Source organism: Aquarana catesbeiana, linkage group LG04 (genome assembly GCF_042186555.1).
Source record: "Aquarana catesbeiana isolate 2022-GZ linkage group LG04, ASM4218655v1, whole genome shotgun sequence".
In the NCBI taxonomy this organism is placed as follows: Eukaryota; Metazoa; Chordata; class Amphibia; order Anura; family Ranidae; genus Aquarana; species Aquarana catesbeiana.
In genome coordinates this window covers 623,398,651-623,417,474 of record NC_133327.1, presented here as the reverse complement: position 1 = coordinate 623,417,474, position 18,824 = coordinate 623,398,651, and the positions used below count along the sequence as shown (strand labels likewise).

General features: G+C 43.3%; 1 protein-coding gene across 1 annotated transcript in view; it reads left to right on the top strand.

Annotated features, from left to right (window-relative positions):
• The window catches only part of DNAH14 (dynein axonemal heavy chain 14), a 415,539-nt gene that overhangs the window by 79,716 nt on the left and 316,999 nt on the right, over positions 1 to 18,824 (top strand). The window contains 2 exon segments of the mRNA XM_073628322.1: positions 3,238 to 3,301; positions 3,948 to 4,045. Of these exon segments, the coding sequence (XP_073484423.1) occupies positions 3,238 to 3,301; positions 3,948 to 4,045 (162 nt within the window).

The window sequence follows — 18,824 nt, the reverse complement described above, 5'->3', positions numbered from 1 at the left end:
TTGGCCAGAGGTGCGGAGGCGCCAGTGACAATTGGAGCCACGCAGACACTCGGAAACACCCAGAAACACTCCGTTCCCGAGTGTCTCCGAGCCTCTCCGAGTGAATCCGAGCGGCTCCGAGCAGCTCCGAGTGTTTCTGAGTGTCTCCGGCACCCCCCACCTCTGGCCACATGTGGTACTGCATACAATACCAGTCACTGTGGAATTAACTAACAAAGCATTGACTCCTATGGGGAAACTCGCAAAGCATTGACTCCTATGGGGAAACTCGCTTTAATTTACGAGTTCTTCTGGCACGAATTATGCTCGTAATCCAAATAACCACTGTACAAGGATTTGTTTTCAAAATATTGCCTTGCAAAAATATTTTAATGTCTATGCAATAGTAACTAAACATTTTTCTCTGCTATGTTAGTAGTCAGTGTTAGCTTAGAAAATAGTGTTTCTGTAGATATAAAGCAAACTTGTTATTGTTTAATTAGCCCCATTTATAATGACAATAAAAATTATGATTCTGGTACAGAGCAAATTACAAAAAATTAACAGACAAAAAATATAAATATTAATGCTTAGATAACGTAGAACATAAACAGCAGAAAACGAATAGCTAAGGGGATGGGGCAGAGTGGAGATTATTTGGGGTGATTAGGGTTCACTCAAGGGCTAATAACAGTAAATACGTTTCTTTTCTTTTTTTTACTTGTAAGGATGTTTTAACTACAGATCAAAGATCACTTATTTGATCTGAATATGAATGAATCAGAGTAAGTAAAATGTATTAATGGGTCTCTTCCCCATAACCCTGGGCTGTGGTTGTGGGGGTCTGCGGGCAGGGGGCTTATCGGAATCTGGAATGATCCCCCCCATGTGAATGAGTATGGGGTACATAGTACCCCTACCCATTCGCCCAAAAAAAAAAACAGTGTAGTGTAACAAAAAACATGAGGCAGTTTTTGACAAGTCCTTTATTAAAAAATAATAATGTTCCCCGATTTAGATCCAATGTCAATCACAATCGCCGTTGCTGCCGCTGACCCAATTTAAAAAAAATAAAAGTTCCTCTCTCGACGAATGCTCCTGCCATTCTGGAAGCTCCTGTGTCTGATAGTACCTATATAGCTGTGGAGCATAGCCATGTGGTGACGTCACCTGGAGTCCCCACCCCCTTGTGATGGCACCATCCCAGGCATGTTGGGTTTGTGACGTCAAGGGGGCGGGATCTCTGTGTGACGTCACTGCATGGCCACATCCCACAGCTATAGAAGAACTGGCCGCTCACCCATCTCCCCCCTTTCCTGATCTGCTCAGATAAGGTTCTGGTATGGATTTGGGGGCAACCCCACGCCGTTTTTTTTTTTTTTTTCCAAGACATTTTGCATTGCTAACATTGCTTCTGAACACAAGTCACATGTCACAAGTCGGATAAGTTAAAATGCTGATCATACGTGGATGCAACTTCCATTCAATTTTAGACCCCTTTCACACTGAGGTGTTTTTAAGGTGATACAGCGATAAAAATAGCGCCTGTAAAGCACCTGAAAAAAGCCTCAGCTGCAATCCCAGTGTGAAAGCCCGAGTGCTTTCACAGTGGGATGCTGCGCTGGCAGGGCGTCACAAAAAGTCCTGCCAGCAGCTTCTTTGCAGCGGTGGAGGAGCGGTGAATACACCATTCCTACATCGCTCCTCCACCGCTCCTCCTCGTTGAGAACAATGGGGCAGTGCTGCTATGCCGCTGGCAAAATGTTTTGCAGCAGTGCTTTGCGGACAGATTTAACCCCTTTTTGGCCGCTAGCAGGGAGTTAAAACTGTCCCGCTAGTGGCCGAATAGCGGCGCTAAAAGGCCAGTAAAGCGGTGCTAAAAATGGTGCCGCTTTACCGCTGACGTCAGGGGCAGCTCAGTGTGAAAGAGGTCTAATAGGCTGAAATCAGACAGAAGTCTGACCAAAGTAGTGCAGGAACCTTTTCCAAAGTGGGACCGACACAAGTCGCACCAGTGTGAACCGGGCCTTACTGGGAAGAAAACAACTTCCACAATGCAGCTGTCTGTAGCCAATTAAACACAATTTTATACAGTGTATTAACCCTTAGCATCCAATCAGAAAACATCTCCTATTGTACTGCCCGCTCTCAACTGATGCAGAGTAATATCTTATTGGTTGAAACATCTTTGAGTAAAGGCCCGTACACACAAAATGAAAATCAGATGGGAAAATTCATAAGACGAGCTTTCTGTGGATTTTCGGATCGTTAGTACGGTGCTTTCGACAGCCAATTTGACTTTTTCGTCAGACAAAAGCTGGATGTGCAGACTATAAAATTTTTGTTGGATGTGAACTTAACGTCTGATTTTTGGATGGTCAGTACAGAAATCGTCACACAAAAGTCGATAGTTCCATCACGCATGATCGGAATCAAGGAACGACTGGGAAGAGTTTGGTCTTGTAAAGTACTGTTCGTAATCTAGAATTAACATTGCTGACGCGGCAGTTGGTGAAGTGTCAAAATGCAGCGCACAAATCTCTTCTTCTTTAATGGGATAATAATGAAGCTGCTTTGCTGGTGATACTGATGTAGTTATGCCAAACATGTTTTAAAAGGCATTTGTTTTGTAGAGATAAAAATAATATTAATTTTATGGTTGTTGTTTGATTTTCTGGGGAAGCTACAACTATGTTGGTTCATTTCCCATTGTGTTGTTTTTAATCTAACTGTCTACTCCCAAACAGTCATTTGAAGAAAAACACATAGCCAAGTATTATTCCCCACAATTTTTTTATTGTGCAGAAAAAAAAAAACTGATATTAAATTAGAGATGCTATCTGCCATCCAAATAAAAATAACTTAACAAAAAAGTGTGAATCAACGCTCACCAATTTCTACTAACATGAAATTAGCAAAAGGGGCCCAAAGGGTGGCGCTTGAGAAATGAACTTCCTCTTTATACTCTCATAGTTCGTCACTACGTTTGTGTTTGTCGAACGACAATTTGCAGATAGTTAGTATGCTAGACAAAATCCTGCAAACGCGCCTTTGACAAAAATCAGATGCTCGTTTGTACAACAATCGAACCGTGTGTACGAGGCTTAGACTGGTTGTATGGTATTTATATGGCTTATCTCTGTTAGCTCCATGTGTTAAGAAGCCTAATTGTTCCCAAGTCTCTTTTTCTGTATGGAAGCTGCATGATGGAGCTGACTGCTTTATCCATGATATTGTGTACATATTTTTATATTTTAGATTCTGAAGAATGGAGTGAAGAAGAAGATGAGGACAACGAAGAGGATGATATTGATTTTGCAAGGTGAAGGCCCTCTGGGAAAAAAGTCATCATGTTTAGCTCTCCAAATAAAGATTTGGACTCGGGGCTGGTTCACACCACAAAAATGCACTCCAGAGCTGTTCCGGATGTGTTTCTTCATGCCTGTTTTTGAAAAGTTTTTGGCGCATTCCATTGCGTTTTTTGATGCGCTTCCGAATGCATTCCATATGCTTTTTTTGTTTTTTTTTTTTACTGTTTTTTTTTTGTTTTTTTTTACTGTACTGGGGTCCGGTGCATTTTTTATGTGTTTTTGATGCGTTCCAGTACAATCTGCTGTGTTTTAATGCGTTTTACTGCGTTCCAGTACAGTCCAGTGCAGGAAAAATGCAGCATTTTCTACTTTTTTTTTGACTGCACTGGTGTGAACTATGCCATTGGAAACCATATAACCTACTTTCCATACGTTTTTGATGCAGAAAAAAACACACTGGACTGCATTTGGTGTGAACTGGCCCTCAATCTTTAGCACCAGCATGGTTGGTAGCCAACTTTCCATTCGCTGCTTCCAATGACAGTGCTTCCTACATCAGAGCACGGGAAGGTGGCCAGACTACCAAGCACACACCTGTGCACCCATTTGACAAAACACTGATCCATTAAAATTATGTTTTTTTTTTTTATTTTGTAGGCCTTCAGGAGTTTCAAAGAAAGTTTATGTGTCTCCCCCAAAAAATGATTTTGACCTTCACATACGGGGCATAGTGAATGGATTTGAGCGGACAATAGGTATGTTTGTATGTCAGTTTTTATTACCTCCACATCCAAGAATCATTGTAAGCCAAAAAGAAATTAAAGCCCTTGGAGTGCTGACCTTGGTCAGTTTTTTGATTAACAAACACAAAACAAAAAGTTTGTAACATCTATTAGGGCACTTTCACACTGGGGTGGTAAAAGCGTTGGTGGTAAAGCGTCGTTAGTTTTAGCAGCGCTTTACCGACATTTTAGTGGTGCTTTTCTTGAGTGACAGGAGAGGCGCTTTGCAGGCGCTATTGTTAGCGTTAAAACGCCTGTAAAGCACCTCAGTTTTTTTTTCATTTTGCATAGAGAGGGGGGGGTGGTTAAGTTAAAGGCCTCCTGTCAGAATTTTTTTTTTTCGCAATCTCTGTCCCTTTGCAGAGATTTCCCTTTACTTCCTGTCCTGTCGCCAAACAGGAAATTAGAGGAAATCCCTGCAAATTAAGGGAATTTCTTGGGGACCCCCAGGTCACCTGCACTAGTGTCCCTATTAGAAGATTTCCCTCTATTACTTTTCTGGGGAAAAGCCAAAATTTGGGATTTTCTTTTACTTTCACTTTCAATGATAATGGCAAACAGTACAAATAGAGAGGATGAATCTCTTTAATGGGGGCACAGGCAGAAAAAAAAACCCGACAGGGGTTATAATCCCTCTCCACTCAATCCAAAACTAAACCAAAAAGTTTTGCCTTTAGTTCTACTTTAAACAAACAATGTGTGCACAGCCCCATTACAAGGGATACTTTTTATTAGTTGCCCGGAGATGGCCTTTAAAAATAATTGTGACACTGCTTGGGGAAAGATAACAGTTCATGTGAACTTTTAGATAGTAATAAAAAGGGTTAATTGTAGTCTTCTAATATTAAATGTGGTTTTTAAAACTGATTTTATGTGTTTTAATAAATGTTACATTTTTTTATTATCGAGAACACGGCTGGTAGCCATGTAACAAGTGAACAAGAAAGAGTTGGGATGTGTTGACGTAATAATGGTTACAAAACACTTGTTTTCTGTTTGTTAATCAATAGGTATTAAGCTGGGTTCAAACATGCAGTATGGGAATTGGATGCGGATTTGCACCGCATCCAATTCGCATGACAGGAGATTGTGACCGGCTCTCAATGGAGCCAGTTCACACAGCTCTGGGGCGGCCCCGATCCACATTGAAGAAGGGTCCTGTGCGTCTTCTGGTCCAATTCAGGTGCGAATTCAGGCAAAAATTCCGGACCTCGGGTTTGGCTGTTTTACAGCTTTGTACTTGCATTTAATAAAGAAATACTTTTTTGGATGTCATCCTGAGTGCCAAATCCCTTTCCAAAAATCCGGACCTGATTCGCACCTGAGTCAGTGAACATGGACCCCCTGCGGTGACCCGCGGCCGCAGCATATGGGAACGGAGTCTTAGGCTGGGTTCACACTGGTGCGAACACAGACATCACATGTAATTCGCACCGCTTTGCTGTGCAGATCACATGCGATTTCTATGCAATGTGAATTCGCATTGCATCCGAACCAAAATGGTACCCTTTTTTTGGTCCGCACTGAAATCGGATCGCATGGGTATTCACACCCATGTGATCTGATTCCTGTACCATTTCACAGTTCGCACTGCGATCTGCGAAGTGATCTGGGGGTGTCATTAATTTCACATTGACACCTGCAGCGGTTTGCAGATGTCAGTGTGAACCATCTGCGATTCAGGTGGGATGCGGGAACTGGCACAGGATTCGTAGGATTTCCCGCATCGCACCAGTGTGAACCATGCCTTATAACTGCATTGGATGGAAGGGGGTGATTGTTGGGGCAAAACCATATTAATGCCAGTGGTTTTCAAAGGGGTTGTCAAACAAGCTCATATAGGTGTGATGGTTAGCTGCTATCTACATACTTTTCTCTCTCGCATGTTATATGTAATGTCTACTTGTCACTAGCCATACAATATAGAGTTGCACTGCGCCATTTGTATACGTGCTTAGAATTCAGCTTTCAAAGCGGTTGTATCCCCCGTTTGTTCATTTTTATGAATATCTCCTAAACCTGCACAGTGGCGGAAATTCAGAGCTCCCTGCTGGAATGGAGAATTCCCGCGCACATACGCAGTAGTGACATCAGCGCGGCTCCGGCCACTCACAGCGCCGGAGCCAGCGATCCCGGAAGAAACGCAGAGGGAACACATCAGCTCCCTCGGCAGTGACCGGGCGTCCTGCGGGGGCCTCGTTCTAAGGTAAGTATTTCATAATTTCACATTATGCTATTGTCTTGCTGGGTTTTATTTTTTTTTTTCAGCAGTTTACTACCGCTTTAAAGTGAAATTGTGATGGTGGGATAACTAAAGCGTAAAAAAAAGAAACTAATGCAACCACTACATCCAGTGGCGGCTGGTGCTCAAAATTTTTTTGGGGGGGGTGCAAACAAACTGAAAAATACTGAAAAAAAAACATCAATTGCAGCCTCACTCAACCATCAAATGCTGACACGGTGCCCATCAAATGCAGCCACTATGCCCATCAAATGCTGCCCTCTAACTGCCTAATCTTAGGTTAATTATTTTTTTCTAGTTCATATTTCTCCTAATTTATGTATCCAATTTACTTCTGCAAAAAAATCTCATTTTGCTTTGTCAAAGCTAAAAAATACAAAAATGCCTAAAAAATGACGCGTTGGTCTAACAGTGTATGAACGCTAGGGATGAGCTTCGAGTTCGAGTCGAACTCATGTTCGACTCGAACATCAGCTGTTCGCAAGTTCGCCGAACAGCAAACAATTTGGGGTGTTCGCGGCAAATTCGAATGCCGCGGAACACCCTTTAAAAGTCTATGGGAGAAATCAAAAGTGCTAATTTTAAAGGCTTTTATGCATGGTCTTGTCATAAAAAGTGTTTGGGGACCTGGGTCCTGCCCCAGGGGACATGTATCAATGCAAAAAAAGTTTTCAAAACGGCAGTTTTTTCGGGAGCAGTGATTTTAATAATGCTTAAAGTGAAACAATAAAAGTGTAATATCCCTTTAAATTTCGTAGCTGGGGGGTGTCTATAGTATGCCTGTAAAGGGGCGCATGTTTCCCGTGTTTAGAACAGTCTGACAGCAAAATAACATTTCAAAGGAAAAAAGTCATTTAAAACTACTCGCGGCTATTAATGAATTGCCGGTCCGACAATACACATAAAAGTTCATTGATAAAAACGGCATGGGAATTCCCCACAGGGGAACCCTGAACCAAAATTTAAAAAAAAATGACGTGGGGGGTCCCCCTAAATTCCATACCAGGCCCTTCAGGTCTGGTATGGATATTAAGGGGAACCCCGGCCAAAAAAAAAAAAATGACGTGGGGGGTCCCCCTAAATTCCATACCAGGCCCTTCAGGTCTGGTATGGATATTAAGGGGAACCCCGGCCAAAATTTAAAAAAAAAATGACGTGGGGGTCTCCCTAAATTCCATACTATGCCCTTCAGGTCTGGTATGGATATTGAGGGGAACCCCGTGCCAAAATTAAAAAAAAAAACGGCGTGGGTTCCCCCCAAACATCCATACCAGACCCTTATCCGAGCACGCAACCTGGCAGGCCGCAGGAAAAGAGGTTGGGACGAGAGAGCGCCCCCCCCCCTCCTGAACCATACCAGGCCACATGCCCTCAACATTGGGAGGTTGCTTTGGGGTAGCCCCCCAAAACACCTTGTCCCCATGTTGATGAGGACAATGGCCTCATCCCCACAACCCTGGCCGGTGGTTGTGGGGGTCTGCGGGCGGGGGGCTTATCGGAATCTGGAAGCCCCCTTTAACAGGGGGACCCCCAGATCCCGGCCTTCCCCCCTGTGTGAAATGGTAAGGGGGTACTTTTGTACCCCTACCATTTCACTAAAAAACTGTCAAAAATGTTAAAAATGACAAGAGACAGTTTTTTACAATTCCTTTATTTAAATGCTTCTTCTTTCTTCTTTCTTCTATCTTCCTTCATCTTCTTCTGGTTCTTCTGGTTCTTCTGGTTCTTCCTCCGGTGTTCTCGTCCAGCATCTCCTCCGCCGCGTCTTCTTCCCTTCTTCTCCACGGGCCGCTCCGCATCCATGGCATAGAGGGAGGCTCTCGCTCTTCTCTTCATCTTCTTCTCTTCATCTTCTTCTCTTCATCTTCTCTTCATCTTCTTCTCTTCATCTTCTTGTCTTCATCTTCTTTTCGGGCCGCTCCGCATCCATGGTGGCATGGAGGGAGGCTCCCGCTGTGTGACGCTTCTCCTCTTCTGACGGTTCTTAAATAATGGGGGGGCGGGGCCACCCATTGACCCCGCCCCCCTCTGACGCACGGGGACATGACGGGACTTCCCTGTGGCATTCCCCATGACGCCACAGGAAAGTCCCGTCAAGTCACCATGCGTCAGAGGGGGGCGGGGTCACCGGGTGGCCCCGCCCCTGTTATTTAAAAACCGTCAGAAGAGGAGAAGTGTCACACAGCGGGAGCCTCCCTCCATGCCACCATGGATGCGGAGCGGCCCAGAGAAGAAGATGAAGAAGATGAAGAAGATGAAGAAGAGAAGAAGATGAAGAGAAGAGCGGGAGCCTCCCTCCATGCCATCATGGATGCGGAGCGGCCCGAGGAGAAGAAGGGAAGAAGACGCCGTGGAGGAGATGCTGGATGAGAACACCGGAGGAAGAGCCAGAAGGACCAGAAGAACCAGAAGAAGAAGAAGATGGAGGAAGAAACCAAAGGAAGATAGAAGAAAGAAGAAAGAAGAAGCATTTAAATAAAGGAATTGTCAAAAACTGTCTCTTGTCATTTTTGACAGCTTTTTAGTGAAATGATAGGGGTACTTTTGTATCCCCTTACCATTTCACACAGGGGGGAGGGCCGGGATCTAGGGGTCCCCTTATTAAAGGGGGCTTCCAGATTCCGATAAGCTCCCCCACCCGCAGACCCCCACAACCACCGGCCAGGGTTGTGGGGATGAGGCCCTTGTCCTCATCAACATGGGGACAAGGTGTTTTGGGGGGCTACCCCAAAGCACCCTCCCAAAGTTGAGGGCATGTGGCCTGGTACTGTTCCCCCCTCTTTTCCTGCGGCCTGCCAGGTTGCGTGCTCGGATAAGGGTCTGGTATGGATTTTTCGGGGGACCCCACGCCATTTTTTTAAAAAAATTTGGAGCGGGGTTCCTCATTTTGAGGGGGACTCCACGTCATTTTTTTTTTTAAATTTTGGCCGGGGTTCCCCTTAACCACTTGCCGACCGGGCCATAGTCGAAAGACGGCTGCAGCGCGGTCGGCTAGTTCTGGGTGGACGTCCGTGGGACGTCCTCCCAGAATACTGCTCTCGCGCGCCCCCTGGGGCGCGCACCCGAGAACTTCCGTGACCGCCGGGTCCAGAGGACCCGGCGCATCACGGATCACGGTAAACGGCCGCTAATCGCGGCCGTTTACCATGTGATCGCTCCGTCAAATGACGGAGCGATCACATGTCAACAGACCGGCGTCATGTCATGACGCCGGTTCCTCCCTCCCCTCTCTGTACCGATCGGTACAGTGCGAGGGGAGAGGGGGAGGGATCGGATGGCAGCACCGCTGTGGGCTGCATGTGTAGTGCCCACAGCGGTGCTCAGTGACGATTGCAGTCACATCCATCCATCCCTCCATGCTCAGCCATCCCTGCAATACTCTGCATAATACCCCGCAATACTCTGCGTAATACCCCGCAATACTCTGCGTAATACCCCGCACTACTCTGCATAATACCCCGCACTACTCTGCGTAATACCCCGCACTACTCTGCGTAATACCCCGCAATACTCTGCGTAATACCCCGCAATACTCTGCATAAATACCCCGCAATACTCTGCATAAATACCCCGCAATACTCTGCATTATACCCCGCAATACTCTGCGTAATACCCCGCAATACTCTGCGTAATACCCCGCACTACTCTGCATAATACCCCGCACTACTCTGCATAATACCCCGCTATACTCTGCATAAATACCCCGCTATACTCTGCATAAATACCCCGCACTACTCTGCATAATACCCCGCACTACTCTGCGTAATACCCCGCAATACTCTGCATAATACCCCGCAATACTCTGCATAATACCCCGCAATACTCTGCGTAATACCCCGCAATACTCTGCATAAATACCCCGCAATACTCTGCATAAATACCCCGCAATACTCTGCATTATACCCCGCAATACTCTGCATTATACCCCGCAATACTCTGCATTATACCCCGCAATACTCTGCATTATACCCCGCAATACTCTGCATAATACCCCGCAATACTCTGCATTATACCCCGCAATACTCTGCATAATACCCCGCAATACTCTGCATTATACCCCGCAATACTCTGCATAATACCCCGCAATACTCTGCATAATACCCCGCAATACTCTGCAATATACCCCACAATACCCTGCAATATGCCCAGCAATACTCTGCAATATACCCAACAATATACCCTGCACTACTCCGCAATACTCTGCAATACCCCGCAATTTTTAACCAGTTCCCGCCCACAGTCATATGACGTCCTTGACTTTGAGCGGGGATATCTGAATGATGGGTGCAGCTACAGGCATCATTCAGATATCAGCTTTTTCAGCCGGCGATTCCCTACACCATAAGAATGATCATAGTGGCTGTTACACTGCTTGATCGTTCTTACGGGAGGCGAGAGGGGACGCCCCCCCCTTCCCGCCACCCTCCGGTGCTTCTACCGACTCACCGCTACGATCGAAGCCAAGATCGTTTTTTTTTTTTTTTTATTTCAGGCTTCCCAGCCTAGAGGTGAGATGTGGGGTCTTATTGACCCCATATGTCACTGTAAAGAGGACCTGTCATGCCATATTCCTATTACAAGGATGTTTACATTCCTTGTAATAGAAATAAAAGTGATCAAAAATTTTTTTGGGGGGGGAAAAGTGTCAAACTAAAATAAATAAAGTAAAATAAACAATAAAAAAAAAAAAAAATGTTTAAAGCGCCCACATTCGTGTGCTCGCATGCAGAAGCGAACACATACGTAAGTCCCACCCACATATGAAAACGGTGTTCAAACCACACATGTGAGGTATCACTGCGAACGTTAGAGCGAGAGCAATAATTTTGGCCCTAGACCTCCTCTGTAACTCAAAACATGTAACCAGTAAAAAATTTTAAAGCGTCACCTATGGAGATTTTTAAGTAGCGACGTTTGGCACCATTCCACAAGAGTGTGCAATTTTGAAGGGTGACATGTTAGGTATCTATTTACTCGACGTAACTTCATCTTTCACATTATGCAAAAACATTGGGCTAACTTTACTGTTTTATTTTTTTTAAAGCACAAAACTGTTTTTTTTCCAAAAAAAAAGCGTTCGAAAAATTGCTGCGCAAATACCGTGCGAGATAAAAAGTTGCAACAACCGCCATTGTATTCTCTAGGGTCTTTGCTAAAAAAAATATATATATAATGTTTTGGGGTTCTATGTAATTTTCTAGCAAATAAATTATTATTTTTACATGTAGGAGAGAAATATAAGAATTGGCCTGGGTGCTCCAGAACGCCTGGAGGTGCTCCGTGCATGTTGGGCCTCTGTATGTGGCCACGCTGTGTAAAAGTCTCACACACGTGGTATCGCCATACTCGGGAGTAATAGCAGAATGTGTTTTGGGATGTAATTTGTGGTATGCATATGCTGTGTGTGAGAAATAACCTTCTAATATGACAATTTTGTGAAAAAAAAAAATCTTGATTTTGCAAAGAATTGTGGGAAAAGATGACAATTTCAAAAAAACTCACCATGCATCTTTCTAAATACCTTGGAATGTCTTCTTTCCAAATAGGGGTCATTTGGGGGGTATTTGTACTTTTCTGGCATGTTAGGGTCTCAAGAAATTAGATAGGCCGTCAGTACTTCAGGTGTGATCAATTTTCAGATATTGGCACCATAGCATTTGGACTCTCTAACATTCACAAAGACCAAATAATATACACAAAGTTGTACTTATTTTTACCAAAGATATGTAGCAGTATAAATTTTGGCCAAAATTTACAAAGAAAAATTACTAATTTGCTAAATTTTATAACAGAAACAAAGAAAAATTCATTTTTTTACCAAATTTTCAGTCTTTTTTCTTTTATAGCGCAAAAAATAAAAAACCCAACGGTGATTAAATACCACCAAAAGAAAGCTCTATTTGTGTGAAAAAAAGGACAAAAAATTCATATGGGTACAGTGTTGTATGACTGAGTAATTGTCATTCAAAGTGTGAGAGCACCGAAAGCTGAAAATTGGTCTGGTTAGGAAGGGGGTTTAAGTGCCCAGTGGTCAAGTGGTTAATATCCATACCAGACCTGAAGGGCCTGGTATGGAATTTAGGGGGACCCCCCACGTCATTTTTTTTTTTTATTTTGGTTCGGGGTTCCCCTGTGGGAATTCCCATGCCGTTTTTATCAATGAACTTCTATGTGTATTGTTGGACTGGCAATGCATTAATAGCCGCGAGTATTTTTAAATGACTTTTTTTCCTTTGAAATGTCATTTTGCTGTCAGACTGTTCTAAACACGGGAAACATGCGCCCCTTTACAGGCATACTATAGACACCCCCCAGCTACGAAATTTAAAGGGATATTACACTTTTATTGTTTCACTTTAAGCATTATTAAAATCACTGCTCCCGAAAAAACGGACGTTTTTAAAACTTTTTTTTGCATTGATCCATGTCCCCTGGGGTAGGACCCAGGTCCCCAAACACTTTTTATGACAATAACTTGCATATAAGCTTTTAAAATTAGCACTTTTGATTATTCGTGTTCGTGTCCCATATACTTTAACGGTGTTCGTGTGTTCGAACAAATTTTTTTCCTGTTCGCATGTTCTGGTGCGAACCGAACAGGGGGGTGTTCGGCTCATCCCTAATGAACGCCAAGTCTTTAGTCGATTCCTCCACTGTAACTTTGACAGCTAGTCCTCCATAAGACACCACTGCAACTCCTAAGAATGCATACAATGTTCATACATAATATTCTTTTCTTCAGGACTACAGTCCACATGACAAGAAACTTCCAGTAGATGTGAAGACTTTTTTGCAATTGTAGCAAACTGAGCTTTGACTTTTTCAGACAGCTGACATGATAAGTATCAAAGTTCTTCAGACATCCAAAAAGCTTTTGAAAGCACACTTTTCAGTCAATGCTGTTTGTGACTGATGTCATAAAGCCAAGGAATGAGGGAAGATATTTTTGAAGATGGCGTCACTCAGATTGTTAATCCAACATTAGATCATTAACAAAAATGCCCATAAAGCCATTGAGTTTTTTTTTTTTTTTTTTACTAGTGAAGTAAATCTATGTTCTAGAGGTAATAAAACCTAGAAGAAAAGAAAAACATCTTCATACAAGGAGAAACCATTGTCATTTAGTATAAAATGTTATTCAACTGTCATCAGTGCTAAACTGTCTACACTATCCTGAATTCAATGAAACATTCTGTCTCAAAGGGGGGGTTGGGGGCTATCACGTATGGCTTGGATCAGGATCCTACAGTTAACCAGGAACATGTAAGTACAGAGACAAGAGACTTGGAGAGCACAGAATACAGGATTTACAAGAATGGCAGGAGTATAGTGCAGCACTGGGGTTCTGGTCTTTCTGGCAGGCAGGAAACAAAATGCTAGTAAGAACCACTTGCAGCACTGGGATTCAGGGTTCACAGGAAGTCAGGTACACAAGATACAGTTGATGTGTACAAGGACTCTAAAGCAGGAAGGATACCTAATGGTACTATCTGGGGAGAATGCAGCATGTCTGCACATGCAACAATTGTGAGGGCCCTTGAAAGGGCCGAGGCGCAGAATCTAAGGAACTGCCTTGTCTTCTCCATTGCTCCTGATGGTGGAGATGGGTTGGGCTGCAGATAGTTCCCCAGTTGCGGCCCTCTTAATCACCCAAGCAGGCAGATACCTAGAACTAAGGGCCAATGGACAAATGATAATCCCTTGCAGCACTGAGGTGCTGGGATCACTAAACAGTAGGGAGTAAAATTCAAGCTGACAGGTGTGTGCCTGACACACACAAACACTGGGGACAGATGCACAAAGACACACAAGACAGCTAGAAATGAGTAGCCATGCAAACAGCCACACAGGAATCTATAAGAGTAGGTACAGTTGCATGGTGACACCAAACAGGAAATTGGCTTGAATGCACTTGGAGACACAAAGGCAGACTTGCTAGGGACATTAATATGCAAAGCCTAAGGCAATGTGCTTCAGCTTGAAAGGGCAGTACTGGCTGGGCATGTAGCTAATTCAATTAACAACGGGAGGTTTAACTAGTCTTAAACACAAGTTTTGTGGGACAAGATACAACCGCAGACCTTATAAGTTAAAGCAGGGATCTTCAAACTACGGCCCTCCAGCTGTTGCGGAACTACAAGTCCCATGAGGCATTGCAAGACTCTGACATTCACAGACATGACTAGGCATGGGAATTGTAGTTCCTGAACAACTGGAGGGCCGTAGTTTGAGGACCCCTGAGTTAAAGCAATGGAACTAAATGCCAATACCAATACAATACCATCATCTGTAGAAGAGCTGAAGATCTGTGACATAAGTCTCTTTTAAAATCTTAGTAATTAAGGATGAGCTCAGGCGTGTTCGCACAGCCCTTGTGCAGAGCCCGTCAGGAAGTCAGCACTGCGCTGTGCTAATCACAGGCAGGGAGACATTGTCCCGATGCGCAGCTGCAGAGATCGGGAAATGTCTCACTGCCTGGGATTAGCACAGCGCAGTGCCGACTTCTTGGCGGGCTCTGCACGTGGGCTGTGCGAACACACCGAAGCTCATCCTTATTAACAATACCCAAGTAATCTTAATAAATGTAGTAACACTGACATACATTCATTAATTTTATTTTTTATTTTTTTTACATGGGTGTTTAAACTAGAGCAGCAATTATTCAATTCAATCTTAATAAAACTTTTCATCTTAAAATAATATACAAAAACTATCTACGGCTCAATTTGCATCAGTGCCACTTAAAGTTGCAGCCTCTTTTAAAAGGTTCCTGCACTACTTTGATGCGACCTTCGATGTAACCCTGATCTAGAGACTGTAAAGTCACTATAGTGAAAACATAGCCTAAGACAGTAGACGCTTAATTATCTGGGGCATTGAAACTCGTTAAATTTCAAAGCTCATACATGTCAGATCAGAACACAACAAAAAAAAAGTCTAGCACCTCATACTGTAAATAGGAACAAGAAACTGCTAAGGGCAGTACAGACTCAAATGACTGAATGAATATTTAATTAATGGGGCGAATGAAATCCATAAATATTTACATATGAAAATAGAAACACTTTAGAACAATACTTCCATTGGTGAATTGTCTTTGAAGGCTGTGGTCTCCTTCTGTTCTAAAGACCTTAAAGGGGTTGCAAACCCTTGTTTAAAAAAAATAAAATAAAATAAGAAACATGTCATACTTACCTCCACTGTGCAGTTCGTTTTGCACAGAGTGGCCCCGAACATCCTCTTCTGGGGTCTCCCAGCGGCGCTGGTGGCTCCTCCCCTCATCGAGTGTCCACGTTGGCGAATCGCTCTTCTTGGTGGACACCAGTGCGGGCGCGCTCCTGAGTCCCACATCTGTGGCCGTTCACAGAATGCAGGACTCAGCCCCGCCCCCCATTGCCGTGTCATTGGATTTGATTGACAGCAGCGGGAGCCAATGGCTGCACTGCTATCAATCTATCCAATCAGGACACGAGACACCAGCTACAGATGTGTGCTCGTTCCTGGTCAGAGAAAGATCCTTGTCAGTTAAGTAAAATGGGGGGGGGGGGGGGGGGTTGGGGGGCTGCAGCACTACAGAAGGTTTTTCACCTTAATGCATAGAATGCAGTAAGGTGAAAAACCTTGAGGGTTTACAACCCCTTTAAATAAATCAGCCCAGGGCATAGAACTAATCTGAGGAATAAGCATCAAAATTTTAGTAACAAAACACATTATATTTTCCTCCTAAAAATAAACCAAAGGTTAGGTTTTTTTTTTTTTTTTTTTTTTTTTTTTTTTTTTAGCATACAGTAAGTATTTTGAACATTTTCTTTCTTAGATGTTTTACCAGTGCACTTTTTCTAATACCAAAAATTGTTTGACGTCAAACTATTTATAACCACGTGGATTTTATTTATTTATGGTATACCATTACTATAAAAATTATTGTTCACCATTGTTAAAAATGAGCAGCTCAAAAAAACATTTTTTTTATAAGTTCCCCTTTGTCTTGCAAGAAAGTTATACTTCACCATACTGCCTGGAGTTTGCATGTTCTTCCTGTGCCTGCATGGGTTTCCTCCGTGTACTCCGGTTTCCTCCCACACTCCAAAGACATGCTGGTAGTTTAATCAGATCCTGTCTATAAATTGGCCCTAGTATGTGTATGTGTTTGTAAGTGCGTTGGGACCCTTCTGGGTAAAGGACCGCGCTATATCAAGATGCAACTCAGACCGTGCTATATCAAGATGCAACTCAGCTCAGCTCAACTCAACTCATACTGAGCACATTGGAAAACTCTTCAAAAACACACACACACACACACACACACATATATATATATATATATTAATATATTATTAGGGATATTTTACTTTTTTTTTCTTCTTCTTTTACAGTTCACTCAGATCACTCAATTGCATGACAATACAGCTGTTCACACACACAAGCCATGCAATTTAACCTGTGTCAAAGGAAAACCGAATTTTCATTCCAAATCGGTACTAAGGTTTCAAGCAGTGCTGTTTTTTTTTTTTTTTGTTTGTTTTTTTAAAGCAGCCTGTCACCCTTGGCAATAAACCAGGGCTCCACCACACATAGTACTTTATCAGCCACAGCCTATGAATGATACCTTGAGTCCAAAAACCCGATTTGTGACCTGGCTGGTCACCCCAGATGCAGGAACTGCAGAAATCCTAGCTAAGCATACATTGCACCTGAAATAGGGCAAGCCATTCAGCAGAACACACTGAACACACACACATGCAAAGCACAGTACAAAGTGGCAGATAGTATGGAAAGGAAAAAGGAAAAAAAATGTAAAAAATTCAACAGTCAAGGAAAGAGTACTCCATGACACAGACTTACAGAAATAAGCACAGCACAAGGGGAAGTCACAGTAAGCAAGACATTTGTTTACCCTTACCAGCAGAAGTGAATTCCCAGCTTGTGTTGTTACATTTCTTAGCGATATCTGTAGGGTTATCATATCCGGCTCCGAAGGACCATTTGATAGCTGAACCCCAGAACTCAAGGGGTTTCAGTAACGTTGACTGCTGAAGTTGAATTCAACAAAGGTATATTTATTATTCAAGCATGTAGCTATCCACAAGCAGGGAGAACAATACAGTACATTGTGATACATTCAAAATAATTGTTCTGAAATGACAGAGAACCCTGTGATTAGGGATGAGCTTCAAGTTCGAGTCGAACTCATGTTCGACTCGAACATCAGCTATTCGCCGAACAGCGAACAATTTGGGGTGTTCGCGGCAAATTCGAAAGCCCTTTAAAAGTCTATGGGAGAAATCAAAAGTGCTAATTTTAAAGGCTTATATGCAAGTTATTGTCATAAAAAGTGTTTGGGGACCTGGGTCCTGCCCCAGGGGACATGGATCAATGCAAAAAAAAGTTTTAAAAAAGGCAGTTTTTTCAGGAGCAGTGATTTTAATAATGCTTAAAGTGAAACAATAAAAGTGTAATATTCCTTTAAATTTCGTACCTGGGGGGTGTCTATAGTATGCCTGTAAAGGGGCGCATGTTTCCCGTGTTTAGAACAGTCTGACAGCAAAATGACATTTCAAAGGAAAAAAAGTCATTTAAAACTACTTGCGGCTATTAATGAATTGCCAGTCCGACAATACACATAAAAGTTCATTGATAAAAATGGCATGGGAATTCCCCACAGGGGAACCCACGAACCAAAATTTAAAAAAAAAATGACGTGGGGGGTCCCCCTAAATTCCATACCAGGCCCTTCAGCTCTTGTATGGATATTAAGGGGAACCCCGCGCCAAAATAAAAAAAAATGGAGTGGGGTCCCCCCAAAAATCCACACCAGACCCTTATCCGAGCACGCAACCTGGCAGGCCGCAGGAAAAGAGGGGGGGACGAGAGAGCGCCCCCCCTCCTGAACCGTACCAGGCCACATGCCCTCAACATTGGGAGGGTGCTTTGGGGTAGCCCCCCAAAACACCTTGTCCCCATGTTGATGGGGACAAGGGCCTCATCCCCACAACCCTTGCCCGGTGGTTGTGGGGGTCTGCGGGCGGGGGGGCTTATCGTAATCTGGAAGCCCCCTTTAACAAGGGGACCCCCAGATCCCAGCCCTCCCCCCTGTGTGAAATGGTAAGAGGGTACAAAAGTACCCCTACCATTTCACAAAAAAAGTGTCAAAAACGTTAAAAATTACAAGAGATAGTTTTTGACAATTCCTTTATTTAAATGCTTCTTTCTTCCGGTTACATCAAATGACTTGTAACCTATTTGTACCAAGTATATCTGCTTAATCAGAAACACATGTTTTAATACTTATAACTAAATGTTTGATAAATAAAATGGCTATTCCATTTACCCTATCAACTCCAAAAAAAGGTTTTACACTGCAAAAATCCAATTTCTTTACTATCCATTGAGGGACACAGGAGTTCCTGGTGGGTTGAGGGTTGAGGCCCAGGACTTCCTTCTTGACGACAGTCTAAGAATTCAAAGAATTTCTGTGACTCTCAATGAACTCCAAAAAAAGGATTTGGA